The sequence below is a fragment of the Lolium rigidum genome, chromosome 3 (assembly GCF_022539505.1).
Source record: "Lolium rigidum isolate FL_2022 chromosome 3, APGP_CSIRO_Lrig_0.1, whole genome shotgun sequence".
NCBI classification, from domain to species: domain Eukaryota; kingdom Viridiplantae; phylum Streptophyta; class Magnoliopsida; order Poales; family Poaceae; genus Lolium; species Lolium rigidum.
The window spans coordinates 299,824,886-299,852,604 of NC_061510.1; the positions used below are offsets into that span (position 1 = coordinate 299,824,886).

Sequence of the window (27,719 nt, forward strand, 5' to 3'; positions counted from 1 at the left end):
GAGATCGCGCCACGTCAGCTCGATCGGACGGCCGAAAATCCAAACGTCTGTGAGAGCCCCATGGGGGTGCAGCAAACATACCGTGGGATCCTTTGAGCATGAGGTGGCATAGCTTGGAAAGCAAGTCATGTAGATATTTTCATCCTATGTGGCAAGATCATTATCCTCTCATATGATTATTTTTGGATAGCCAAGTGGCATTTGTTACTAAATATCTTGTGGATGATTTTATTGTTGTGGATGAGCCACTAGATCATATTGGATTGGATTTATATTATAATATTGATCAAAAGATCAAGGTTGAAGGTTATTCCTCAAATTTGGATAGTTGGTGTTTGATTTCACCAAGGCATGATCATATGAGTTTCAAAATACCCATAGTTAGTTTTATTCAAATAGTTTGCACTATAAATCGTAATGTAAATGGATTTAGTTTTATGATATTCCATATACTTAATAAGTTATGATTTAAATAAGAATGTGTGGCTTTTATTCACTTTAGACCCTGTGGTTTACCTTATTTGGTAATAAGTTTAGAAGTGAATTAATTTACACACAAAGGTAGTTGCTAACTTTTAAGTGTTAATAAGTTAGGGTTTGATTCTTAAAGAATGTGTTGTTGTAAAACTAATTCCATTTGATCTAATCCATAGATCAAATCATCTCTACCCAAAACAAGGTTTTAGCGAAGATCACAGTGAAGTTTATAGCGCTTGACTTGATGATCTACTTCAATTCCAGCAAGTCAAGTGAAACTTCAGTTACTGTGGTAAGTTTTATTTGAAAGCGCGAAAATTCCCCGGATTTTCTATGCATGAATGCAATGCACACTTTGGTGTTCTCTCATTTTGTAGCCTCTAAACCTGGGATATTACAGCGCATCTCCTTCACCACCTCCTCCTGGTCGCGCGGCAGCGACCGGACGTTGAGGCGCCGAGGGACACTCGGCTCAGGGGTGTGTTGGGGAGTACAGACCTCACCTGGGGGAGTGTACTCCTTGGCGTAGAACCAGAACCGGCGCCACTGCGACTGCGCCTTCTTGGGGAGCGCCATGTCGATGAAGCTCTCCCCCGATTTCACCTGGAAGGTGATCCCGCCGTTCGGGATGAGCGCCTGGTTGCTCTTGCTAGCCCGGGTCGCCCGCCCATGGAAGATTGACACCCATAGGGGGAAGTACGGCGGACAACCCAGGTAGCACTCACACAGCGCCACAAACAACGAGATTTGCTGTACGCTGTGCGGCCCGAGATCGGAGACCTTGATGCTGTAGAAGGCTAGCAGCTGCCGGAGGAAGTCGGAGGAGGGGAGCGCGAGTCCGCACTCGAGGAAGCTGAGGAAGAGTACGAACTCCCCAGGCCTCGGAAGCGGCTCCACTTCGTTCGCCGCCGAAACCCGCCATCGCTCCTGCTTGAATTCGGGGATGACCCCGGAGGCGACATACGAAAGGAGGGACTCGCGCGTGACCTTGGATTTGCCCCAACCTTTCGCCGCCATGGTTGCGCTTGGAACTCTCGACAGGGAGCAGATGAGAAGAGAAGGGGAGAAGAATGCGGCGGAGTGATAAGCCCTAACCCCCGCGCTCAACCTTTTATACCGCCGCACTCGCTCAGATTGAGGATGAGATCCGTCCGTTAATTCGTCCCGGAATCGCCGCCCGTAATCAACGGTCAAGATTGGCGTCGGGTCCGGCGGAACGGGCGTTAAACTAGCCGTTAGCGGTCACATCAGGCCCAACGGTCAACTGCATGCAAACGGTTTGCGCCTCGGTCAACGTGAAATCTAGCCGTTGGCTCCTTCACGCGTCTCCGCGGTGGGTCTGCGCCGACTGGCCTACGACGACGGGCTCACGCCGACTGTCATACGCCGACTGGCTGATCAAGTTCAGGCGACTGGAGACCGGCGACAAGCTGGTAACTTCTTCTTGGGAGCCCGGTGGCGATTCGTCTTAACCCGTCAATGTGCCCCTTCGTGACCCGCTTCGGATCCGCGCCTCGTCACCACCGCGCTCGGGGACTACTGATGGGGATATGCCCATAGGGGGTGGGTGGCCAGTCCCACTCGCCATGAAGATGGAGGCCCAGGAGGATCGCCAGTCGCCTGACTGACTGGACCCGAAGGCGACTGGGCTGAAGTTCCGAGGAGGAGACCCGGCGGCTGGATAAGAAGATTTCTTGCGGGAAGGGCAGCGTATCCTGGATTAGTAGCAACTGATACGATTCGGAGTTATCCCCTTGTAACCCTAGATCGGGGGTGGATATATAAACCCCCGGGCTAAACCCTAGAGGACACCTCTCACGAGATCCAATCTCCCCATTGTAAGCTCTTGGCTCCACGCGGACTGAGCCCCCCATTGTAATTTCTCCACTGAGCAATAAGATATAGCAGGACGTAGGCCTTTTACTCTCCGGAGGGGCTGAACCTGGGTAAAACCTTGCGTCCCTTGCACCTCGATCCGCAGATGGCAATATTCCCTTGCCCCCGCATCAATGAAGTGCTACCCCCTGTAGCATCTGCCGTGGTCATATCCACGACAGCCGAGATCCGGCGAAGTAGTCGTCGTTGTCGTCCTTGGCCTCCTCGTCGTGGTACGCCAGCACCTCGCTGTAGTCCTCGTCGTCGCCGCTGTCGTCGTTGTCGTTCTGTACAGGCGTCGCACGGCATCCAGTTCGCGTGCATCAGCCGCGCCACGTTGATGGGCAGCGGCACCCTCTGCCCATGCTCCTCCTTCTTAGTGCCACTGCCGGACGCCTCGAAGTCGTTCTTCTTCTTCCCCATGGTGTTGCGGCGACGCGCGGCGGTGGTGGTGGGAGTGGAGGTGTGGGCGATGGCAGGAACGATGCCGGTGGACTTTTAAGGCATGCCGCACACGGGAAACGATGCCATTGAAGGCGCGCAGAAGCCCAGCCGCCGCCCGACAGTGCACGCGCAGAAGAGGCAGCCGCAACATTGATGACGAAGGCTGCGGCGCAGACGCGGAAGCGCTGACCGCCGAAGCGATGGCCGTGGAAGCGATGCCATTGATACATGCTCGCTGCCAGGCCGGCCTGGTGGAGAAGCGAACGGTTACTTGGGGCGTCCGCGCAGCATCCGCCGCGGCGCATTGCAGGCGCAAATATGGCCGGGTTTGCGTCGCTGCGGACTACCCGATTACGATGTGTCACCCCGCAGAAGCTATTCTAGAGCATTTTCGGCTCGGGCGGACGCAGGACGCTCTGTTGGAGATGCCTTAGAGATTGCATACATGCACACATCTGATCGATTCCGGTGCAAAAATAAAATTGAGTAGCTAGCATAGCTCATTTGCACGTATAAGTACGATTTCAACCCATTAGAAAATAAACACTTCCTCCTGCCGCTGGAGACGAGGGCGGCATGGCCCGCAGCCAGCTGCCACAGTAGCCTTGCGTGGGTGCGATGGAACGTGCCGCCAGAGTGTGCGACGGCAGGCTGTGACGCTTCTCTCTCCGACGGCATGTCGCCACATGTCCGTACTCACATATGGTCTTTTTTGTTAATGAATTGAAGAGAGTGGTCTTTTTTGCCAAAATTTCCAGAGAAATTACTTCGTCGGAGGCAGGGAGCCAGGGAGGGGAAGCAGGTGGCGCGTCGACGGGAGCTCTGGCCGGCGACGGCGGTGTATTGTAGCCCTAGCGGCTACCATGGAGAACTTGACGCTCGCGCGGCCACTGGTTCAGTCCAAGCTGATCCATGGCTAGCAAGGAAGATGGGGAGTGACGAGGGAGCTAGGGGGCAGCTGCAGATGACCGGCGGCGGCAGCTACGGAGCTCGAGGCGGCAGCTCTTTTCTTCCCCTTTTCCCTTCGATTAGCCGGCCTTGCGGCGGCAAAAGGATTAGGACGTCCCCCCATGCTAAGGTTCCCTGCGGTCCGGCCGCATTAGGTTAGGGAGCTGGGCGATAATAGCTCCTCCGCATCCCAAGCGCGCTGCCCTCCTAGGCGCGCAACACTAAGTAATCCAAGCCAACCCACATTACTAACTAACGGTGGATAATCATCTTTTTTTTTCGATAAAGGATGCTTTATTACTTCAAAAAGCAATTACATCCAGCCTCTGCATAACCAGGATGCACACAGCCGTTTGTTGTCTCAAGTGATCAAAGTTACAGAAAAACGAAAAATAGGCGAAATACATATCGGAACGATGAATCATATAACGCCTAAGAGCTAGGTGGAGCAACTATCCGTAGAATATGCTGCCACCCATGTAGGGAAAAAGTATCCATCGCCGTATCCTCCAACCGTGTACAGACCTCCGTAAACAGGTCTCGGTTCTCCACACGCTGAAGAGGTAACCACGAACGGAGAATACTCGTGCATCCGTAGATAACCTGCAACAAAGAGCAATTTTTATCGTTAAAGATCTTGTCATTTCTACATAACCGGAGCGCCCGGATAATCGCTAGCGCCCCCATCCTAAGAAGCATTTTAAACCTTGAGCTGATACCATGAAGCCAATTGCCAAAGACATTAGCGACACTAGTCGGAGGATACAAGGTAGACGCTACTTGGATGGCTGACCATATAGATCTCGCAAATTGGCACTGGAAGAATAAATGATTGATGGTTTCATCATGATGACAAAAAACACATCGTGTACTTCCGTGCCAATTCCTCTTAATAAGATTGTCTTTGGTGAGAATAACCCCTCGACGAAATTTTGGATGGTATCTTCATCTTCCAAATTTTCTTATTATTATCAACTGGATAATCATCTTTCTTAGAGGTACTAAATACAACTCCATGAATGAGCAAAATGAAGGTTGCGTTAATGATAAAGATCTCTGGGGAAACCGCTAAAAAAAGATTGAACATGTGGTTCCGAGTTTCGATAACTTCTTCTACTTTCATTTCCTCCGTCTTCCAAATCGCAGAGTTAATTCAAAAGCCTAGGTGTTATTACTTAGCTGCTGCTAGGTTCGAAAAAGGAAGGCGCAGTATATAACCAACCCACCCATAGCCGGTCTAACTGCTGAGAGAGAAAAGTGCTTTTCTTTCCCTAAGAGTCCTCGAGTACACACAGCTATTGCTGATCCTTTGCGAGATCAGGATGAGACCCTTCAGAATTGAGAATCAATCCGGTTCTACATTAGGTTCACGAAACGGATACCTATCTACACAGCAAGCTTCTTCAACAGGTCATTGGACATCACCCTCACTTCTTCTAGCAGGAAAGCGCGTTAAGAGGTAAGATCGTACCTCAAGTCAAAGGGCCTCGTTATAGTTGGAGGCAACACAACACACGCTGAACAAACCTCAACTTGCCTATTTTGTGTAACTGGTGGAAACTACTACTAATTTCCGGTTCATCTTACGATGGTATACGGTGACGGGCCAACGCAACGCTCCTGAGATTTTTTTGTTTCAGGATACTAAGAATTGGTTTGAAACTTGGTACAGGATAGGCTGGTGCTTAATCATTAATGTTACCTGTGCCTAAACAAAATCGGTCCATGATGTGGTAAGTGTGGATTTGAACCCGCCGGTACAGGTCTGAACTTAATTCTGCTACCGCCAACCAACAAACTACATTAAATTTTGTACGATACCTTCCATGTATTGTGATCTTTACACGATATAACCTGCCAGATAAATCAGGTCATTAATTGCACTAGGATTCATCATAGCCACTCGAACAACTCCATGATTTCGGGTGTGAACCAGCCCGGGAGTGATTCGTCCGCTCGACATGCCTCAGTCATATCACGCATGAACAGTGCGGTAGGTGGGACCGTGGGAGCAACCGGCTGGTGGAATCTTTTGTTTGAAGATTGCCCATCTCGAATCTCGATACTGTCTTTGTCCTCTTGATAACAAAGACGCCCTCTGTCAGAAAAGAAATGGATAAATATGTCAATGCCCTAGTTACCAAACCTACGAAGAAATCAAACTTGCAATTCAGACAAAAGGAAGGTAAAGAGTTCACCTAAGGCGATTCCAAGACGTAGATAAACAAAGATAGGAGAAAATGGTGGATGGTGGCACAGAGGTAATGGTTATTTTCCGCTACCTTTTGCGTGACATTATGGCAGAGTCAATCATTCAATCACCTTATGTTCCCCTCCCAGGCAAACTTGTTTCCTCAATTATCGTCTGCAGTGATTCTCTTCTGAGAGCGACAGAAATGAGTTCCTCCATGGTCGCTATGGATGCTCCGATGAGTTCCTCCCTGGGTGCCATGGGCCCTCTTCTCCGGAAGCTCCACCTACTACTGGCTCCCGAGTACCGTCTACCACATGCACTGAAGGTGGGAATCGATTTACTCAAGGAAGATCTGGAAGATATAGGTATCGATCTCGTGAATCAATCAGTGGTTGATTTCCCCAACAAGATGGCGAAATACTGGATGGATGAGGTCCGTGAACTGTCCTACGAAATCGAGGACTGCATCGACAATATGATGGCGAGGCACATCGGCGCCGGTACCAAGATCAGATCCGTCAACGGTCACAAGGTTCGTCGTGTAAAGATTGCTCGTCTTTCCAAGACGAGGAAGCCGTGCACAAGGATTTCCATGATCGCCCGATTCAGGACCCTGGTGTGGGAGGCGAGTCAACGGCATGAAAGGTATCAGCTGGGTGGCTGTATCCCGGTTTCTAGCAATGCCTTCACCCATCAACCTTGGATTTCAACGCCCTGCCATGGATTGGCTGCCAACTACCTCGTTGGTATCGACGACTCCAAGATGAAGCTTATCCAATTGCTTACTAATGAAGCGGACCACGAGCTCAAAGTGGTTCCAATTGTAGGACCTGCAGGAGTTGGCAAGACCACACTTGCTAAAGAACTATACCGTGATTTTGGACGACACTATGAGTGTCGGGCTTTTGTGAGGGTATCAAGGAAACCTGACATGATCAAGCTTTTTCGGGGCTTGCTCTCTCAAGTCCAGAGGCACGAACAACACTCTGATGTCTGCACGGTGCAAGACCTCATTGACATTCTCAGGGACCATCTCCAAGATAAAAGGTAATTTATTCTGCGCAGAAAGCTATAAAGTCTAACGATCGATGTATAGAGCTTACTGGATTTTCCATGCAAGGTACTACAATACATATTTTATATCTGAAAATACTGGACGTACTTATTAGTTAGTATTATAGTTGTTCAATAGCTTATCTGATTTATACACCAGCATAATCTGAACAAAACGAAGCAGTGGTTTTCTTTTTTTTTATCCTCCCTACTAATGCAGAAATTTCCAATCCTTTAAAGCGAGTGTGGAAATGCTATAGTGATAGATTTATAACGTATTCAAAGAAGAGAATACAAGAGTCTTAATTTGCATGTAAATTTTAAATATGATTAGTATTTCAATTCAGTCACATATTTTGTGTATTCTCAAAGTAGGTAAGATTAACTACTCTATGATCCAGTACTACTCCAGTGGTCGAAATTAAATCGACTCAACTTTGGAACAAGATACTGATAATTTAATACTAATAAGAACACTAGTAATAATTAATAGTAATGGGAGTACAAGATGGAATCGAAATACCAATGCCATAGTTTACAGTTTGGAACCTTTTGATTTGGTTCTGGAAACCATGTGGAACCTTTTAGTCTGACAAACCTGTTACACATAAAATCATTTGGCAGGTATCTTATTGTCATTGATGATTTATGGGAAACATCAACATGGGATATTGTTAACGGTGCTCTTCCAGAGAGCTATAACTGGAGCAGAATAGTTGCAACCGTAGAAAATAGGGATGTAGCTTTGGAATGTTGTGGCAATAAATTGGATAATATATTAAAAATGAAACCTCTTGGCATCCATGACTCTGGAAAATTGTTATTCAATAGAGTTTCCTGTTCTGAACCTCTGTCTCTCGATTTATTTATCAAGGCCTTGTATTGGGTTATTGAAATTTGTGGTGGTTTGCCACTAGCAGTCATCAGTGTAGCCAGTGTATTATCAAGACAACCATGGAACTCAGAACTGTGGCACCAAGTACAGAAATATTTATGCTCCATTTGGAATGTAAATCCTAGTTTGGAAGATATGCAGAAAGAAATACTAAACCTTACTTACATTAGTCTTCCTCATCACCTGAAGACGTGTCTTCTGTATCTTAGCGTTTACCCTGAGGGATACACAATTTGGAAGGTTGATTTGGTGAAGCAATGGATAGCTGAAGGTTTTATTAGTGCAACAGAAGGAAAAGACGCATATGAAGTTGCAGAGAGTTATTTTTATGAGCTTTTCAACATGGGGATGATCCAACCAATAAAAATTAACCACAAGGATAAGGTGTTATCTTGCACAGTACACCACATTGTGCTTGATCTTATTATTCAGAAGTCCAAAGAGGAGAATTTTGTCACTACAGTTACTTACTCTCAGACCATTACCGCTACCAAGGCCTATCGACTGTCCCTACACTTCACCAAATCCAAACTTGCAAAGGAACCAGAATGTATAACATTGTCAAATGTTCGAACAGTCGCATTCTTTGGACTTGTTAAGTGTATGCCTTCTATTGGGGAATTTAAGCTTCTCCGAGTTGTAAACCTTGAATTTTGGGGCAATCATGATGAGCACATAAGTTTCAACCTCTCTAGAATTTCCCAATTGCTTCAGCTGAGATATTTTAAGATTTCAAGTGATAATACTGTAGAATTGCCAGGTCAGATGCGAGGGCTGCAGCTCCTGGAAACGCTTGAGATAAATGCAAGGATATCTGCTGTACCATTGGATATTGTTCATCTCCCAAGCTTATTGCATCTACGTCTTCGAGATGAGAAAATTCTACCTGATGGGATAGGCTGCCTCACATCTCTACGCAGACTAGAGTATTTTGACCTGAGCAGTAACTCTGAAGACAGTGTACGGAGCCTTTGCGAGCTGACGAACCTCCAGGATCTGCATCTTGTGTGTTCTTCAGCGTCATCTGATGGACGTCTGACGAGAAACCTGGTAGCTCTGGCCTATTCTCTTGGGAAACTTGGTAATCTGAAATATCTGACACTGACTCCCGGGACTTTCAGAACAACCGTATTGTTTGATGGCTCGAGCATTGTCGTCTTTCCTCCTGTCTTTCTTCAAAGACTTGAGTTGTTGCCGCCCATTTGCATCTTCCCCAGACTCCCGGTGTGGATTGGGCACCTCCGCAAACTCTGCCATTTGAAAGTTGTTGTTAGAGAATTACTGACGAAGGACATTGATATGCTCACCGGATTGCCTGCTCTTACTATTCTCTCATTATATGTCCGGAAACCCACTGCAGAAGTTATTGTATTTAACCGTGCCTCATTCCCAGTTCTGGAGTGTTTCAAATTCCGGTGTGGTATACTATGCCTTGCCTTTCATGAAGAAGCATTACCTTATCTTCAGAGGCTGAAGGTAGGATTCAATGCCCACCGAGGAGAGCAGTTTGGCCATATGCTTACTGGAGTTGAACACCTGTTAAGACTGAAGGTGATCGATGGACGAATTGGGGCAAGTGTCGGTGCACAGAATTCAGATAGGAGGGCTGCAGAATCTGCACTAAAAAACTCCATTAGCAAGCATTTAATGTCTCCTAGCTTCAATCTACAAATGGTCGATTATGTTGAGGAAGAGTAAGTGCATTTCTTAACATCATTCAGTTCGGAAGAATAATGAATTGTCCTTGGTACTTCTTTTGCAGTTTTGCTGAGCTAACATGAGACACATTGTTAAGTTTATATCCAGGCTTCAATGATCGAATCAATGCAATTTGATTAAATTATTCCTAAATTTTCTGAAAATTGGTAGTGTGGGTGGTCCTACAAATGTAATCAGGATTTTTCAATTAACCCTCATGATAGGTAAACTGCGTTTGAAAAATTGATAAATTGCAGAGCCAATTCACTATGTGCCATAATATGGCAATTTTAATTCATTTTTATAGAGTTCCTTGTCTCCTTTTCCCTGGAACGATTTATCTACTGTCTTTTTTTTTTGTGAATGGATTTATCTACTGTCTTTTAATGGAAGATAGATGTCTTACTGTTGTCAGGATTACCCAACTTACGGATCCACCAGCAAGCTCCTCAGACGCCTTCATGCCAGATAGTGAAGTTAGTACATCCGGATTAATCAGCCCAAGAAATAGTAAAGAGAATACTGAATACTGTCAATACCCAGGATGTGTAAAAATAGCAAGAGTGGTTTCTGGGCATTGTATATCCCATGGTTATCTAGAGGGGTTTCGGCGCACTGTATATCGCATGCTGTTGCAGACTGATGAACAAACTGGGGCAGACGCTGGTACAGGGGAATCAGACAGACGGGCTGCAGAATCTGTGTTCAAGGACACCATTAGCAAGGATGCAAGGTGTCTTAGCTTCAACATGGAAATGGCGGATTGTGATGGCGAAGAGTAAGTGCTCCCCCCTCCCCCCCACACACACCAATAATGCTCTGAAGTTTCTGAAAATAATTATTCCCTCCGATCCATAGTAAGTGTTAAATTTGTCCCGACACTTATTATGGATCGGAAATTTGTCCTGACACTTATTATGGATCGGAGGGAGTACTTGTTCTTTTTATCTTTATGACTTAATGTAATGGAGCAACATTATTAAAAAAATAACTACAAGTCTGATCTTAACTTATATTTTTAAGTTTTGGAAAATTGGTTTTTGCTAGCATCAGATTGGATTTAATCTCATGATTGCATAACTGGAATCAGTGTGAAGAGTCATAAACTAAATAGTTGACCCCATCCCATCTATAATAATAAATGAAGTGCATAGCAAACTGTGTAATAATGACTTATTACGTCATTGTTATTATCTCTCTTCAGCCCTTTTTTCACTGTCGTGCCTGTATCTAGTATTTTGTTACGAATTATCTAAAGATTAATAATGCAGAGGAGGTTTGAGAGAGAGCGGAGCGGAGAGGGGCGCCGGAGCGTGGGTCAGGTGAGGACCACCCCTTTCCCGTCTTCACGGCGGTGGTGATTCCCCCTCGCCTGGCCGACCATGGCCACCCAACCCCCATTCCCTGCCCCATCACTCTCCCCTTCCCCCCTCCCCGGTGGCGAGCCCGCGTGGCCGTGAGGACTGATGGCGCAGTGGAAGGGGGTCAGACTTGGAAGAGACGCCGCGTTAGTACCGCAACACGCTTGACGAGCCGGAGTCCTCCCGTGCCCGTCTGGAGGTGAGGTCTGAGATCTTTCGGGACAAGGAGCCGATGACCATCGGTGAGCTTGACGACTCCGAGGACCCGCTTGAGGATGAGGAAGATGACACACCGTGGGAGGAGCCCGCACACGTCACTAGCAAGCGAGCCAGGGGTCGCCACGGCGGCAAAAAGGTGGCGGCAAAGGCAGCATGCCCGGGGCGCGACGCCAGCTCCTACACGAAGTTCCAAGGCCTCTGCTTGCTCTGCACGTAGTCGGGACACCGCGCCGCCGACTTCACTATGTGGCCGGTGTGCCTCCGCATTGGAGAGGTGGGGCACATGGCGCGGGAGTGCACCCTTCCCCGCCCTCCTAGGCCGCGCTCACCCACGGGTGTCGACGACGAGCCTGCAAGAAAGTGAACGCGACAACCAAGGTGGTCGGGATGGTGATGGCGGCAAAGGCGGCATGCCCGGGGCGCGACGCCAGCTCCTACACGAAGTTCCAAGGCCTCTGCACGTAGTCGGGACACCGCGCCGCCGACTTCACTATGTGGCCGGTGTGCCTCCGCATTGGAGAGGTGGGGCACATGGCGCGGGAGTGCACCCTTCCCCGTCCTCCTAGGCCGCGCTCACCCACGGGTGTCGACGACGAGACTGCAAGAAAGTGAACGCGACAACCAAGGTGGTCGGGATGGTGATGGCGGCAAAGGCAGCATGCCCGGGGCGCGACGCCAGCTCCTACACGAAGTTCCAAGGCCTCTCGCTTGCTCGCACGTAGTCGGGACACCGCGCCGCCGACTTCACTATGTGGCCGGTATGCCTCCGCATTGGAGAGGTGGGGCACATGGCGCGGGAGTGCACCCTTCCCCGCCCTCCTAGGCCGCGCTCACCCACGGGTGTCGACGACGAGCCTGCAAGAAAGTGAACGCGACAACCAAGGTGGTCGGGATGGTGATGGCGGCAAAGGCAGCATGCCCGGGGCGCGACGCCAGCTCCTACACGAAGTTCCAAGGCCTCTGCTTGCTCTGCACGTAGTCGGGACACCGCGCCGCCGACTTCACTATGTGGCCGGTGTGCCTCCGCATTGGAGAGGTGGGGCACATGACGCGGGAGTGCACCCTTCCCCGCCCTCCTAGGCCGCGCTCACCCACGGGTGTCGACGACGAGCCTGCAAGAAAGTGAACGCGACAACCAAGGTGGTCGGGATGGTGATGGCGGCAAAGGCAGCATGCCCGGGCGCGACGCCGGCTCCTACACGAAGTTCCAAGGCCTCCGCTTGCTCGCACGTAGTCGGGACACCGCGCCGCCGACTTCACTATGTGGCCGGTGTGCCTCCGCATTGGAGAGGTGGGGCACATGGCGCGGGAGTGCACCCTTCCCCGCCCTCCTAGGCCGCGCTCACCCACGGGTGTCGACGACGAGCCCGCAAGAAAGTGAACGCGACAACCAAGGTGGTCGGGATGGTGATGGCGGCAAAGGCAGCATGCCCGGGCGCGACGCCGGCTCCTACACGAAGTTCCAAGGCCTCCGCTTGCTGCGCACGTAGTCGGGACACCGCGCCGCCGACTTCACTATGTGGCCGGTGTGCCTCCGCATTGGAGAGGTGGGGCACATGGCGCGGGAGTGCACCCTTCCCCGCCCTCCTAGGCCGCGCTCACCCACGGGTGTCGACGACGAGCCTGCAAGAAAGTGAACGCGACAACCAAGGTGGTCGGGATGGTGATGGCGGCAAAGGCAGCATGCCCGGGGCGCGACGCCAGCTCCTACACGAAGTTCCAAGGCCTCTGCTTGCTCTGCACGTAGTCGGGACACCGCGCCGCCGACTTCACTATGTGGCCGGTGTGCCTCCGCATTGGAGAGGTGGGGCACATGGCGCGGGAGTGCACCCTTCCCCGCCCTCCTAGGCCGCGCTCACCCACGGGTGTCGACGACGAGCCTGCAAGAAAGTGAACGCGACAACCAAGTGCGCAGGAGGTACGCTAGGATGCCTACGAGCAGCGAGCGAGGCCCAGGGATGCTGCACCTGTGCCACGCGGCACTGTTTGCGCCGCGCCTCGAGTTGGCTCCGCCCAGAGAGGGTGTTGTGCGGCGCGTCGTGAGTTGGTGACGCGTAGCCGCGACGCGATGGACATGGGCAGGACGCCACCCGCTCAGTGCGCGCCTACCGATGGGCACCGGTTTGTGGCACAGGTGCTGCCGGCGGCACATCGCACGGTGGAGGTGATCGCGCCCTCTCCGGAGCGCGTAGGAGCAAGTGGTGCGCATGGATGAGCCAGACGAGCCGCCCTCGGTGGCGGACATGGTTGCGCCGGCGCAGGCAGTGGTGCCATCGCACATCAACACTCTCGCATATCTGCTGCTTGTGCATGTGACTAGGGCGGTCGATTTCTGGCGCCCTACTCCGCGCGATGGTCGCGACGCCGATGGTCGTGGAACAATGAGATGGGCGCACACCACGGCGTGGCTGACACGGCGCCAGTACCCGTACACGCCCGGGATGCCGGACATCCTCCGTAGCGCTGGTAGGCCAGGCTAGAGGGAGCAGGCCTGGGGTGGGTCACCACCAGGACGCTGGCGTCGGGTGTGGTTGTCGGCGCCCAGAACCTGATCACATCGCAACAACCGGGAAAGCGAAAAAAGCAATAAGGGTATGTACAATTATAGAGAAGACATGCCTTCTCTTATCCCACCATATTAGTTAGAGAAGGTATTAGATATAAGTCATAAAATGCATTATCTCTTACAACCATCTCTAGCAATTAATATTAATAATTAAATTTTGATAGAAAATTTATTGCTAAGGGAAAACTAAGACATATGCAATACAATTGAGAAAATAGTCTTCTCTTATTTTTTAAGAGATGATCCCTTAGCTAAGGGAAGATAACATTTTCTCTATCATTCTCTTTCCTTCAAGCTAAGCAAAAATCTAATATGGTATCTCTAAGGGAAGACTGATATGACCCTATTGTACTTACCCTAAGCGGGGGGGCCAAAGTTTAGGGAGATAGGGAGATGAGGAAGACTGGCCAGGCTGCCATTCTGAGCGCCGACAGCCAAGATGAGGCAGTTGCTGCCATTCCCAGCCAGCTGTTGACCACGTTAGAGCCGTTGGAGGACCAAGCTCCTGTCAAAGAGCGGAGGATGTGGTGGGTCCGGCGCGCACCGGTGCAGTGATTGGGGTTGGGTCCCTAGTGGTCCTGCCCGTTGCCAATCACTCACCATTACTCTGTCCCAAGTACGATCGACGGTGATTGTCAGTTTGGCTCGGTGCCCAGGGGCGAACGACCGCTGGACGTGCTGCTGCGCCCCTTCGTCCGTAGGCCGCTGCTGGGCCTGGACGCATTCGTGGAGACCACTACTATCCCAGTTGGGCAGCGGCTGACGGGCCAGGACGACCAGTCCGCAGCCCAGGATCCGGATGATCGACAGGTCGCGACCCAACAAGACCGAGGAGGTTTCTCCTTTCGCCATGAGGGTCGGCGATCGAATGGAGAAGCACACACTTTGGCTCGTACGGCGACTACACTTCCTGTAGGGCGCCATGTTTGGCTAGCTACCCTTCCTGAGGGCTTATCATTTCCTGTAAACTCTATGATTCATGATGAATAAAGAGTGTCAGACTGCTAAAAAAAAAAAGACTTCGTGGCATCTCAGGTTCTGGAGCTTGCAACTGGCAGCGCAATCCAGGTCCTGGAGCTGGTTACCACCGCCACCCCGCCGGTGAGCTGTGTGCGACACGCTGAGGTGAGTTTAGAGGAGGACGAGGTGGATGAAGAGATCGTGGTAGACACGCCCCCGACTAGAGGTGACCGCGACACGGGCCCGTCTATTGTGATGCCAAGGTTGACTCTGGCTGCGAACCACTTTGCTACACCCCCGATGGTGTTCAGTAGGTCGCGCCTCTCCGCTCTCGCTCGGCCAACGGCTGCACCGACAAGACCTCGCACACTCGGACAGTTCCGCATAACAGCAAAGTCACGCTCTGACGCTCTGATGTAGGCTCCGGCCATCCTGCAAAGGCTAATTGCGCTAAACTTCCAACCACGTCGCAGTTCAAGGATTGCCTGCTGGCCTGAGGCCTGAAATCAGAGATGAAGGCAGTGAGGAACCTCATGCGCAAGCTTGGACTAATCACCGGGGACGAGGCGCCGTTAGAAGCGGCCTTGGAGGCCTATCACAAGATGTTCGACCTGCCCATGATGGATGATATGATCGAGGCGATTGAAGAGCTGTACGGTTGGTCGCTTGCTACGACATAGGGTGTTCTCCACTGTTGGTGGGGATATCGGGTGGTCACCTCATTGAGGCTTGACCCAAACGTTGATCCACTGGTGTAAAAAATCGTTCCAATGTCGTACGAACCAATGGTGATGGTGTGCAATGTGTGAGGCCTTAATGACCGTGCATGGCGTATGTGTGTTAGGAGTGTAGTGGATACTACGAGTGCGTCGATTGTATGTCTTAAGGAGACCAAACTACCGGTTGTAAATCATGCCATCATAATGGAAATGCTAGGCGCAGATTTTGATGCTTACTTCTGCTTGCGAGCGGCCGATACACGAGGTGTGGTGATCGTGTCCTAGATTAATAGGATAGTGTGGCTTGATAGCGCCCATATAGATGCTAACAGGTTACTGGGAAGGTGACCCCCTTAGGGGGGCACCGAGTGGTGGTTGACCTGCGTTTACGATCCACAGGATGATGCTAACAATTCGCCTTACTTGCTGTTATCACCAGATTTTGGACAAATCCAGAGGTGGGCCGTAAGAGAGATGGGCTTGGAAGACTACACGTGGAAGATTTCTGAAGCGGCCTCGCATGGAGAATTTGGGCTAGTTAGCCCGTGTATCTTAGTATAATAGATTGTGTATCGATTTAGAAGTTAGAGTTTATCTCGTGCACGGTTTAGTGCACGTCCAAATTAGAAAGTCCCCTGGACTATAAATATGTACCTAGGGTTTATGGAATAAACAACAACACAACGTTCACCCCAAAACAAACCAATCTCGGCGCATCGCCAACTCCTTCGTCTCGAGGGTTTCAATCAGGTAAGCGACATGTCGCCTAGATCGCATCTTGCGATCTAGGCAGCCTAAGCTCCACGTTGTTCATGCGTTGCCCGTACTTGAAGCGTCTTTGATGGCGGGCAACGTAGTTATCATAGATGTGTTAGGGTTAGCATTGTTCTTCGTATAAACATGCTTACGTAGTGCAACCCTTGCATATCTAGCCGTCCTCATGCCTATCTCGGGCATGGGGCGGCACCCTGCTTGTTCATCGTTTAGTAGATCCGATCCGTTACGATTGCTCCTTGCTCGCAAGGATTAGTTTAATATCTGCAATAGTTAGGCCTTACAAAGGGGGAGGATCCGGTGGCATGTAGGGTGGCGTTCGCAAGTCCTAAACAGGATGTTCAGTGGATCAACTACATTGTTGGTTCTTTGGCCTTGTTTAGGATCGGCTTATGAGCACCGTGCGTGGCCGCGAGGCCCAACTCGGAGTAGGATGATCCGATTATGCGGTGAAAACCCTAAATCGTCGTAGATCTCATTAGCTTTATCTTGATCAAGCGGGATCACCAAGTATTCGTGCACCCCGCACGGATCATGGGTGGATCGGCTCTTTGAGCCGATTCACGAGATAACCTCGAGAGCCGATCGAGGCTCGTATTTAATGTTTACGTGTATGCCATGCGGAATTAAGCGAGGCATTCCCCATCACCTTCCCGACCAGGTATAGGTCGAGTGGCACGCCCTTGCACTTCGCATCGCCGCGTGTGACCAGAAGAGCATTGCGGGCCGTCGCTCGGAGGGGTCTCAGCCAGCCGCAGCTCTAGGCTCTTCCCGGCTCTACTAGTGCTGACTGTCGCTGCCCGACGGTGGGTTTTGGCGGTCAACACATTCTGGCACGCCCGGTGGGACGATCGTCTACATCAACCACATCGCCATCTACATCTGAGATGGCGACGGACGGCACGCCAGTCACCTACGAGGAGCTGCCTGCTGAGCTCAAGAAGAAACATGACGAGATCAAGGCCACCCTCGAAGCCGACCTCATCGGCTCTTTTCAGAGAACCCGTACCCATGGCATCAGATGGAAGGGATTCTCACCACAAGGTGCACTCGATGGGATAGATCTCTCCGCCCCGTCGGAGGAACGCACCATGGCCTCGCGGCGGGAGATTAACTACTTGGTGGCTCACTCGCTACACCGCCACTCGAAAACTTGGTCAACGTGTTGGAGCGTCTCGCTCGCGCGTGATCCGGAGATCATGAGCCACCGGCACTCGCCGTCGGGACCAGCCCTCGGGACGCACCAAGGAGAGTTGCCACTCCGGTCCCGTCCACCGCCGCCATATGCGTTGGCAGCACCGAGCTGAAGTGCCGGCTACACCGGCATTCGTCGTCTACAAGATCGGTGGTGACCCTAGTGACTACCAGTTCTTGGTTGAGGCGCCTAAGGAGATCCCTCGAGGATACGCGTGCACGTATGTGCCAGATTGTGGCAACTGGGCACTCTCAAACCAGGCCACAACGTCAGGGACTCCGGCGCAAACAGGAGGAACGTCGGCCGACGAGCTTGAGAAGCGGACGTGGCTAACTAAGTACGCCACCCCGACGAAACTCCCGAGCCCGGCTCCCGCAGCTTGGCTCGGAGCTGGAAAAGCAAACATGGCTGGCTAAGTACGCCACCCCGGCGAATCTTCGGAGCGCATCTCCTGCAGCCGGCACGGCGGATCGGATCGGTACCATGCCGAGAGACCGGTTCGGCATTATGCCGAAAAGGAGGGCAATCGGCTATTCCAAGCCGTACCCCGATGAGTACGAGATGATCCCGCTGCCACCTAAATATCGGCTCCCGACTTCTCCAAATTCGAGTGGATCGGATGGCTCCAGCTCCATCGAGCACATCGGCCGATATTTGGCGCAACTAGGACCGGCTTCGGTGTCGGATCAACTACGCGTGAGGCTCTTTTCACGGTCCCTCACGGGATCGGCTTTCGGATGGTATACCTCTTTGCCGACAGAACTCCATCCAGTCTTGGAAGCAATTGGAAGAACGAGTTCCATATGCAATATCATTCGAAGCTTCCGATTCTAGCATTGCCGATCTAGCACAACTACGTCGAAGCGCGGAGAAACGGTGACGAGTACATCCAGCGCTTCAGGAACCTTAGGAACCGATGTTATTCGGTTCGTATAACCGAAAGGAAGCGATCGAGTTGGCGTAGCCGGCCTTGCAACACAGCTCAAGGACATGGCCTCCCAAGCAGATTATCCTCGCTGGCGCACATGGTTCGAAACTATCGGCATATGAACAGCGCCACCCGGACTCGTACCAAGACAAGTTCAAGCGTGCGGTAGTCATGGTCGATACGAGAGAAAGTGAAGTGCTCGCGGGAGACCAAGAAGTAGCAGTGGGTCGAGTGGACTCGGGGAGGAACCCCCATGTCCCGCAAATGGGTAAAGCCACCGGGGCCGCCTGGGGATTTGATTTTGACGTGACCAAGACCGAACAAATCTTCGACCTCCTGCTCAAGGAGAAACAGATTGACGATTCCCGAAGGTCTCAAGTTCCCCATGGCGCAAGAGCTAAACGGAAAGCCGTACTCGTAAATTCCACAATTCGCTTTCCCATGCCACCAACGGCTGCAGGGTGTGGCGTCAACACATCCAAGCGGCGATAGAGAAGGGGCGTTTAATTTTCAACCGATGACGCCATGAAGGTAGACACCCGGCCCTTCCCCGCCGTTAACATGGTAGAAGTCATCTACCCCGAGGGCTGCCAGCCAGGTCCCACGTTCGGCATCAACATGGTAGGACCCGGGAACCACTACGGCAAAGATGGAGATGCGGGCAGCTGCTCTCATAGCAAGGATACGGAGGAGGCCGCTCCACGCGATCGGCTCCATCATGATGGCAAGCGCTACGTCACAGAGGGAGAAGTGAAGAATATAAGATATCAACGACCTCTCTCTGACCACCTCCTCAACAAATATGTGAGTCGGTATGACCAACGCCGACGGTCCAACTATGATGATGAAGGAGATCGTTTGGCTAGAGAAGCCGAGAAGACATCGTCGGCGAGGATCGCGATGAGGAGGAGCACGAGCGCCATGCCACGGACACATCAAGGGAGCCGGATGACAACGCCGGACATTGGGACTGCCCTTTCTTCGGACACTCGCTGGGATTCGGGAATGAGCCGATTGCCCACAATCGGCAATTGCCCGAATGCAACAAGAAGAAGAAGGAGGCAGCCAACGTGTCCGTGTTTGAGCGCTTAGGGCCTCTCCCACCACCGGAGCAAACGTCGTTGAGTCACTTCGTTGGGCAGATCTTGAGGATTCCGAAGACGAAGGGCTAGAAGAAGAAGAAGACAGGTACCACCGTCCAAGGTGGTGCCCCGACGGACTCAGCCGTTCACGAAACGCGGGGTTCGGCGGTTGCGCGGCTCGGAGGAAGCCGAAAGGTTATATCCGCATACGCTAAGGAAGGCACGGCCCGATCTAGGCTGCAAAGGTTCGAGCGAGCCCTGGATGAAGAGGGTCGTCCACGAAGAATGGAGTGGCGTCCCAAGCAAAAGAAAGCCGATGATGAAACATCGGCTGGCACAAACATGGTGCTTGTCTTGCCGACAGAGCTTAGTGCTCCACGATTATACGATGCACTCAAGGTGGACGACAGCAGGCGCATCAAGTCAGAGGTTGGGTTGGTTTTATCCAGCCTAACTGAGTAGCAAGATTAAACCAATGAGCAAACCGTGCGAGGCTGATCCTTGTGATCGGCCCCAAAAAATTTATGGAGGAACATTACAAAATCTTCATCACGGAACCTTCATCGAACAAGCAATGTGGAGGCCGATTCCAGCAATCGGCCAAAATTATCCTCTGCACATATTCCGTTTGTGTTCGAAGCAACGAGCCACTGGGCGGCGGCCACGGCGGCGAAGAAAGTCAGCATGAATCTTTACGAAGCCGACGTGCAAGTGCGGTGCCACGACTAACCATGAAAGCCGATATCTGCAGTCATTTGGCAGATTCGGCTCGGGGGGCATATAGTCAGATGAACCTATGCAGATAAACATGTGCAGACATGTGTGCAGAGGAACATTGGGGGCCGATTGAGAAAAATCGGCCAAATAAAAAAAAAATTCGCAAGAAGCGAAGCCGATGCGCAGTCATCGACTTTAGTACAGTTGCACAGGGCCAAAACCCACCGGCGGCCTACTGGCTACGCGCTCAACGACTTATGCATCCTTGCCGGTATTCTTGCCTTGACGAAGGCTCGGGGGGCAGCTCGCCCTAAAAGTTCTTTAGAAAGCCGATTTTGATGGAATCGGCTGATTTCTGCATTACGATTCGGAAGCCGATGGTGACACATGTGGTTGATTACGACTGTCCTCGCCTTGATGAAGACTCGGGGGGCAACAGACTACATGGAGATCCGGTTCTTAAGAAACCGATTGGAGTTGCATCGTTGGATCTCGCATCGTGATCCTCTCCGGAAGCAGCTCCGGCCGTGAAAGAAGACTGGCTGAAGCTATAGAGAGGAATCGGGGAAGGAGGACATCGGCTTTTACAAATTTTGGACCGTCCTGTCGTGCGAAAGGAGGAAAGGGACTAGATTCTCGGAATAGCCGATGAGTAGTCATCGGCTAAGGTACTGCGAAGAATTATGATCAGACACCAAATCGCAGCCTGAAATTGAGAAGTTCCTGGCCTACGAGCTAATCGACATGAGAGTGCGGCTTCATGAGTGTCCAAAAGAAAAGAGATCCGATACATTACTATCGGTCTTCACATGACGAGCGGAAGGAGTGAAATTGGAGCAATTGAAAGATGAATCAAAAGGACAATTTCATTAATTCGAGAGGAGCGGCTTTACAAGAAAGAGCCGATGGCTCTCAAAAGAGGGATCTAGTGCCTAGTGCACTGCTACTACTAGACCTATTCTACTAGTCGTCGCTGTCCTCGTCATCACCGCCGTCGATGTCGTCGGCGCTGCTCCCGAGGAGTTCCTCGTCGTCGCTACCCCGGCCCGTGGCCGAGCCTCTTCCTCCTCGTCATCATCATCGTCCTCGCCGTCCGCCCGGGAGCGGAAGCGCTTGGTTGGCGGGTACCGGCGGAAGAGGAGGATTCATCTTCCTCCTCCTCTTCTTCTTCTTCGTCGTCATCTTCATCCTCGCCGTCCGCCCACATGCGGGAGCGCCTCGCGGCGGGAGCTTGGCGGAGGGAAGGCCTTGGCCTTCGCCGCTTCCCCTTCTTTCTTCTCATTGTCGGAGGAGAGGGGTTCACCTCGGAATGAGGCTTGTCCTCGTTCTTCTTCTTCGGCGAGGAGTGGGGAAGAGGTTTGAGAAGGAAGAGGAAGAGGAAGACATTGCTACAGGGGAAGAGGGTTTTTGGGTGCCGATGGCTGGAACGAGAGGAAGGGGATGAAGAAGGCTAGTCGATCGGCATAGTTAAATAATGATAAGCCTGGTGGAAATTTAATGTCATTACAGTTTCCAAGGGGATGACGCCGCGAGCTATCGAATTTTGCAGAGAAGGCTGGGAAGACGAGGTATAATGATGTCGCAACGGCTCGTGCTCCGCCACGACATGACCCCTCGAAAGGAAAGCTTAATGATTTTGGAAATATTATTTCGAAAACCAGGGGGGCATGTGTTATCACCAGATTTTGGACAAATCCAGAGGTGGGCCGTAAGAGAGATGGGCTTGGAAGACTACACGTGGAAGATTTCTGAAGCGGCCTCGCATGGAGAATTTGGGCTAGTTAGCCCGTGTATCTTAGTATAATAGATTGTGTATCGATTTAGAAGTTAGAGTTTATCTCGTGCACGGTTTAGTGCACGTCCACATTAGAAAGTCCCCTGGACTATAAATATGTACCTAGGGTTTATGGAATAAACAACAACACAACGTTCACCCCAAAACAAACCAATCTCGGCGCATCGCCAACTCCTTCGTCTCGAGGGTTTCAATCGGGTAAGCGACATGTCGCCTAGATCGCATCTTGCGATCTAGGCAGCACAAGCTCCACGTTGTTCATGCGTTGCCCGCATCGAAGCGTCTTTGATGGCGGGCAACGTAGTTATCATAGATGTGTTAGGGTTAGCATTGTTCTTCGTATAAACATGCTTACGTAGTGCAACCCTTGCATATCTAGCCGTCCTCATGCCTATCTCGGGCATGGGGCGCGCACCTCGCTTGTTCATCGTTTAGTAGATCTCGATCCGTTACGATTGCTCCTTGCTCTGCAAGGATTAGTTTAATATCCGCAATAGTTAGGCCTTACAAAGGGGGAGGATCCGGTGGCATGTAGGGTGGCGTTCGCAAGTCCTAAACAGGATGTTCCGTGGATCAACTACATTGTTGGTTCTTTGGCCTTGTTTAGGATCGGCTTATGAGCACCGTGCGTGGCCGCGAGGCCCAACCCGGAGTAGGATGATCCGATTATGCGGTGAAAACCCTAAATCGTCGTAGATCTCATTAGCTTTATCTTGATCAAGCAGGATCACCAAGTATTCGTGCACCCCGCACGGATCATGGGTGGATCGGCTCTTTGAGCCGATTCACGAGATAACTCGAGAGCCGATCGAGGCTCGTATTTAATGTTTACGTGTATGCCATGCAGGAATTAAGCGAGGCATTCCCCATCACCTTCCGACCAGGTATAGGTCGGGTGGCACGCCTGCACTTCGCATCGCCGCGTGTGACCAGAAGAGCATTGCGGGCCGTCGCTCGGAGGGGTCTCAGCCAGCCGCAGCTCTAGGCTCTTCCCGGCTCTACTAGTGCTGACTGTCGCTGCCCGACGGTGGGTTTTGGCGGTCAACACTTGCTGAGCTGCGCGATATCCACGTGGGCTGAGCTGCGCGATATCCACGTGGCTAGCCCCGGACCATGAACCCTCTATGGAGATCTCAACATGATCTACCGCGACGAGGACAAGAACAATGGCAACCTACACCGTCGGATGATGGGTCGCTTTCTTCGCATCCTGAACGAATGCGAGCTGAAGGAGGTTTACCTACATGGGAGGGGCTACACGTGGTTGAACGAGCGGGAGACCCCAACCCTCGTCAATATTGACAGGGTGTTCATCACGGTTGCATGGGAAGAGCTTCACATCAGCCTCTCCTTGCGCTGCCTAGCGGCGGTGGTGGTGGACCCAGACCACACATTCGGCGGATCGGAAGCGGTTCCAGTTCGAACGCTTTTGGCTAAAACTTGATGGCATCAGTGAAGTGGTGCAGTGCGCTTGAGGTGAGATTGATGGTGACCCAAACCCTTTTCAGCGGCTCACTGCCTAGTTGAAGCGGACGGTACACAGTCTCATGAGCTAGAGAGACAAGGAGATTGGATGAATCAAACTCCAGTTGATGACATCACGGGAGTTGGTGCTGAGGTTGGATATCTCCATGGAATCACGAAAGTTGACCCCGGATTAGAGTCGAGTGCGGACCCATCTCAAGCACACCTACTTGGGAATGGCTTCACTCGAGCGCATGATGGCCCGTTAACGGGCCAATATTGCTTGGATGAGGGGAATGGGGCGCTAACATGACCTTCTTCCACTAGCACGTGCCTGCCGACCCTAGAAAAATGTGATCCATAGCCTCAAGTTTATGACATTGCTTGATGGTGCGGTCATCTCTGACCATGATGTCATGGCTGAATCTTCTTACACACACTTCGAGACCTCGTCAAGGCTATGGACCGTCAGCACTCGATGGATTTCGACTTCTTAGGAACACACTCAGAGAACGTCTTCGAACTTGAGGCTGCCTTCATGGAAGGCAAGATCTGCGAGGTGTTACGACGCCTGCCTCCTCGTAAGGCACCCGGACCTGATGGGTTCAATACTGAGTTCCGCCAATGCTGTTGGGGGATTCTGAAGGTATACTTCATGGAAGCTTTCGACAAGCTGTTCACGATGTATGGGCCTCAACCACTGTCGATCCACATCTTTGCCAAGCTGGTGGCGAAGACGTTGGCATTACGGCTGGCCCCTCGAATGGAGTCACCGGTAGAGCGAAAACAATGCACTTTCATTCGCAAAAATTGCATCCATGACAATTGTATGTTGGTTCAACATATGGCTAGGCTCCTTCATCGGCTTAAGGAGCCATGGGTGATGCTCAAGCTGGACATGGCGCGGGCCTTCGACTCTATCTCATGGGGGTTCCACGCCGAGGTCCTCCATAAAATGGGATTTGGACCGAGGTTCTGCGAGCTGGTTTCCATACTTTTTCCACAACGAGTACTAGGGTGATGCTCAACGGCGAGCCAGGTCCCCCTATTTGGCATATGAGGGGCCTGAGACAGGGAGCCCTGTCACCATCTTTATTCATGTTGATCATGAACATGTTTAACAGGGTGTTGGCTAAAGCAATTCAGTTGGGGATCCTTCGGCGCCTGGCGTGGAGAGATTTGGTGACGTCGGTCACGCTTTATGCGGATGATGTAGTCATATTTTTCCACCCAGATGAGGCGGAATCGCGCGCTATTTGCAGCATACTCGAGCTCTTTGGACAGGCGTCAGGGCTACACACCAACTTCACCAAGTGCTCGGTCTCCCCAATCACGTGCTCGGAGGATGAGGCTAATGGTGTGGCGACAATTATGGAGTGCAAGTTGGCACCCTTCACCATGAAGTACCTTGGCATTCCACTCTCAGTTCGATGGCTGTCGGGGTGCTCGTCCGCTCGGTGCTCACAACCATACCATACACTAGCTCATGGTGCTTAGTTTTAACAAGAAGGCGCCCAAGCAGGTGAACAAGATCTTACTTGGGTTCTTGTGGCTGGCAGTGCAGATGCTAATGGTGGGCACTACCACGTCGACTGGTCCAGATTGTGCTGCTCGTTGAGTTTTGGCGGCATGGGGATCCCAGGCTTCGCTCGCACCGCCATCAGCCTCAGGGTGCATTGGCAGTGGAGGATGCATACCGACCCCTTGCGACCTTGGCGTGGGCTTGATATGAAGTTCTCGAAGATGGATCGGGATGTCTTCGCGGCCTCCCCTTTCATAGTAGTAGGGGATGGGGAATCCACTCTCTTCTGGGAGGACGACTGATGGTTGGATGGGCAGTCCATCAGGGAGATTGCGCCAGAGGTTTACGCGCTCATCCCTAAGCGTCGTAGTAATAAGCGGTGTATTATGCAAGAGGCGCTGGTGGAGCGCTCCTGGATCTCGGACATAGTTGGCGCGCCGATCACTCTCACCCTCTGGCAATACATCCATTTGTGAAGCAGACTTAGGGGCATGTATCTAGGACCGGCAGGTTTGGCGTTGGACGACGAATGCTTAGTACTCTTCCTACTCCTACTACGACACCCTCTTTCAGGGGATTATCTTATGAGGGTCTTAGAGGTTGAACTGGAAATCCTAGGCACCACCTAGGGTGAAGTTCTTTATTTGGCTGGCCTGCCTTGACAGGTGTTGGATGAACGAGCAGCTATCGCATCGTTGTCTACCTTACTCGGCGAGTGACCCGCTCTGCGAGAGTTGTCAGAATCATGATTCTACTATGCGATTATACGACTTTAAGATCCAAATTGAGTGAAACGATTCAACGATTCTGCTAAGTAGAATCTTAGATTTTACGATTCTAAAAGTTAAGATCCTAAAGTTTGCGATCCTACCATAGAGGTTCCGATCCGATTCAAAATCATGATTCAGTCTGTGGAGCCTATGGCACATATTTTCACTAGGTGCCCCTTCTCCTAGACTATCTGGTACGAGTTCCTCTTGTGGATTTCGTGATTGAGTGTCTCAGGGCCTCCGAACATCACGACCTCCGCCGGTTGAGCGTGACTTCGCGGAGTGGTGGTTGATGGTGGTGCGGACTGCCCCTGCCAGTTGCGCAAGCGTATCTCATCGTCGATCATGCTCACTGCATGGTGGATGTGGAAGCATCAGAACGCTGCGGTCTTCAACAATGTGCACCCTTCGATGTCTTCCTTGTTCAACGACATCAAGGTGGGCGGGAGCCTGCTGTCTTCGTCAGCTACTCCCCTAGATTAGGTCTTTTGGGTTGAGTTATATGGCGTGGTGTTGGTCTTTTCTTGGATTTGTACATATAACCTTTTTTTTGTGTCAATGCATCGAAACGCAAGCCTTTTGCGTTTTTCGTGAAAAAAATTACTAATGCAATATGAATGTGCTACTATTGCCAGGATTCCCGAAGCAAGCTCTGCATTTAGCCTGATGTCTGGTAGTGAATCCTCATCGGACCTGAGAAAGCAAAACGTGAACCAAAAATACTGTCGGTACCCAGGCTGTAAAACGGGAGTGACGGGAAGGGCCACCTTCTGCAAGAGCCATGGCGGAGACAGGTGCGGAATTTTCTGGTGTACAAAGAGTTCAGAAGGGCGCAGAGACTTCTGCGTGACTCATGGTGGCCGTCTCAACTGCAGTCATGAAGGTTGTTCAAGTTTAGCCCGTGGAAAGTCTACCCTATGCACCAGGCATGGAGGCGGTAAGAGGTGCTTGCAAGAGAACTGCTCGAAAGGGGCAGCAGGTAATTCTGGCTTGTGCATCAAGCATGGAGGTGGAAGGCGCTGTATTTTTCTAGGATGCGCTAAAGGTGCACTTGGAGGCACACCGTTCTGCAAGGCGCATGGTGGTGGGAAGAGGTGTACTGTTTCTGGTTGCAGCAAGAGTGCGCATGGTGGGACTGGTTTTTGCGTGGGTCATGGTGGTGGTTTCCGCTGCATTCATGAAGGTTGTTCACGTACTGCCCGTGGAAAGTCTGGCCTATGCGCCAGGCATGGAATCCGAAAGAGTTGTCAGTTTGAGGAATGTAAACGTAGTGCGAAGGGAAGCTCAATGCTCTGCAAGGCACATGCTGGTGGGAAGTGTGCTGTTCCTGGTTGCACCGAGAGTAGTGCTGCTAGAGGGCGGACAGCCTACTGCGTTGCCCATGGAGACCTCAATAGATGCATGTTTGCGAGCTGCATGAGGAGTGCGGATTGCAGCACTGATTTCTGCACGGAACATGATGAACCTAAGCGCTGCAGATGGGGCAGGGTGGCGAACCTTCTTGCTGGTGGTGGTGGGCAGCATCAGCAGTGCGATCGATTAGCCGAGAGCCAGATAGGTCTCTGTGCAGCTCACAGTGCTGGCCACTCTGTTTTTGGCGGTGGTGCATCGGACCCTGTTTTAGGGCATCAGTTTGCATCAGATGTCAGACCCGACGAGATAGTAGACGCTGCCCAACCCAAGGGAGATCAAGAAACCAAGGCGACGGAGACGTTCATCGAGGACGAAGATTGTTGAAGGAGGAAACTCTTACACATCATCGTCCACCAGCGAGAATATGAACTTTTTTTTTATCCATGGTGAATTGGGGATGGAGCGATTCCCATGCGGTGATCCAGGGATCTACCTGCAAAGGTAAGCCATGCGGGCTCGAGCTCTGGTGTTGGTGCGCTGCATTTTCAAGTTTCAGTCAGAAGGTTTATTGAACATGTGAATGTACGCATGGCCAGATATCCTAAAAGGATGCCAGGTCAGCAGGCTCTGGGTCGTTTTATAATGGCGAGCCTGTTACGTGAGCTGCAGGAAATCTTTATTATTTACCTTATAGAATTTATGCAGGTTTT

The 27,719-nt window shown here is 51.4% G+C and overlaps 1 protein-coding gene across 1 annotated transcript; it reads left to right on the forward strand.

Annotated features, from left to right (window-relative positions):
- Positions 1-6,120: 6,120 nt before the first annotated feature.
- On the forward strand, positions 6,121-27,393 carry LOC124696737 (disease resistance protein RGA5-like). Its single transcript, XM_047229418.1, has 4 exons — positions 6,121-6,985; positions 7,616-9,462; positions 10,245-10,362; positions 26,292-27,393. The coding sequence occupies exons 1-4, from the start codon at positions 6,141-6,143 to the stop codon at positions 27,391-27,393; spliced, it is 3,912 nt and encodes a 1,303-aa protein (XP_047085374.1). The 5' UTR covers positions 6,121-6,140.
- The last annotated feature ends 326 nt before the right edge of the window (positions 27,394-27,719 follow it).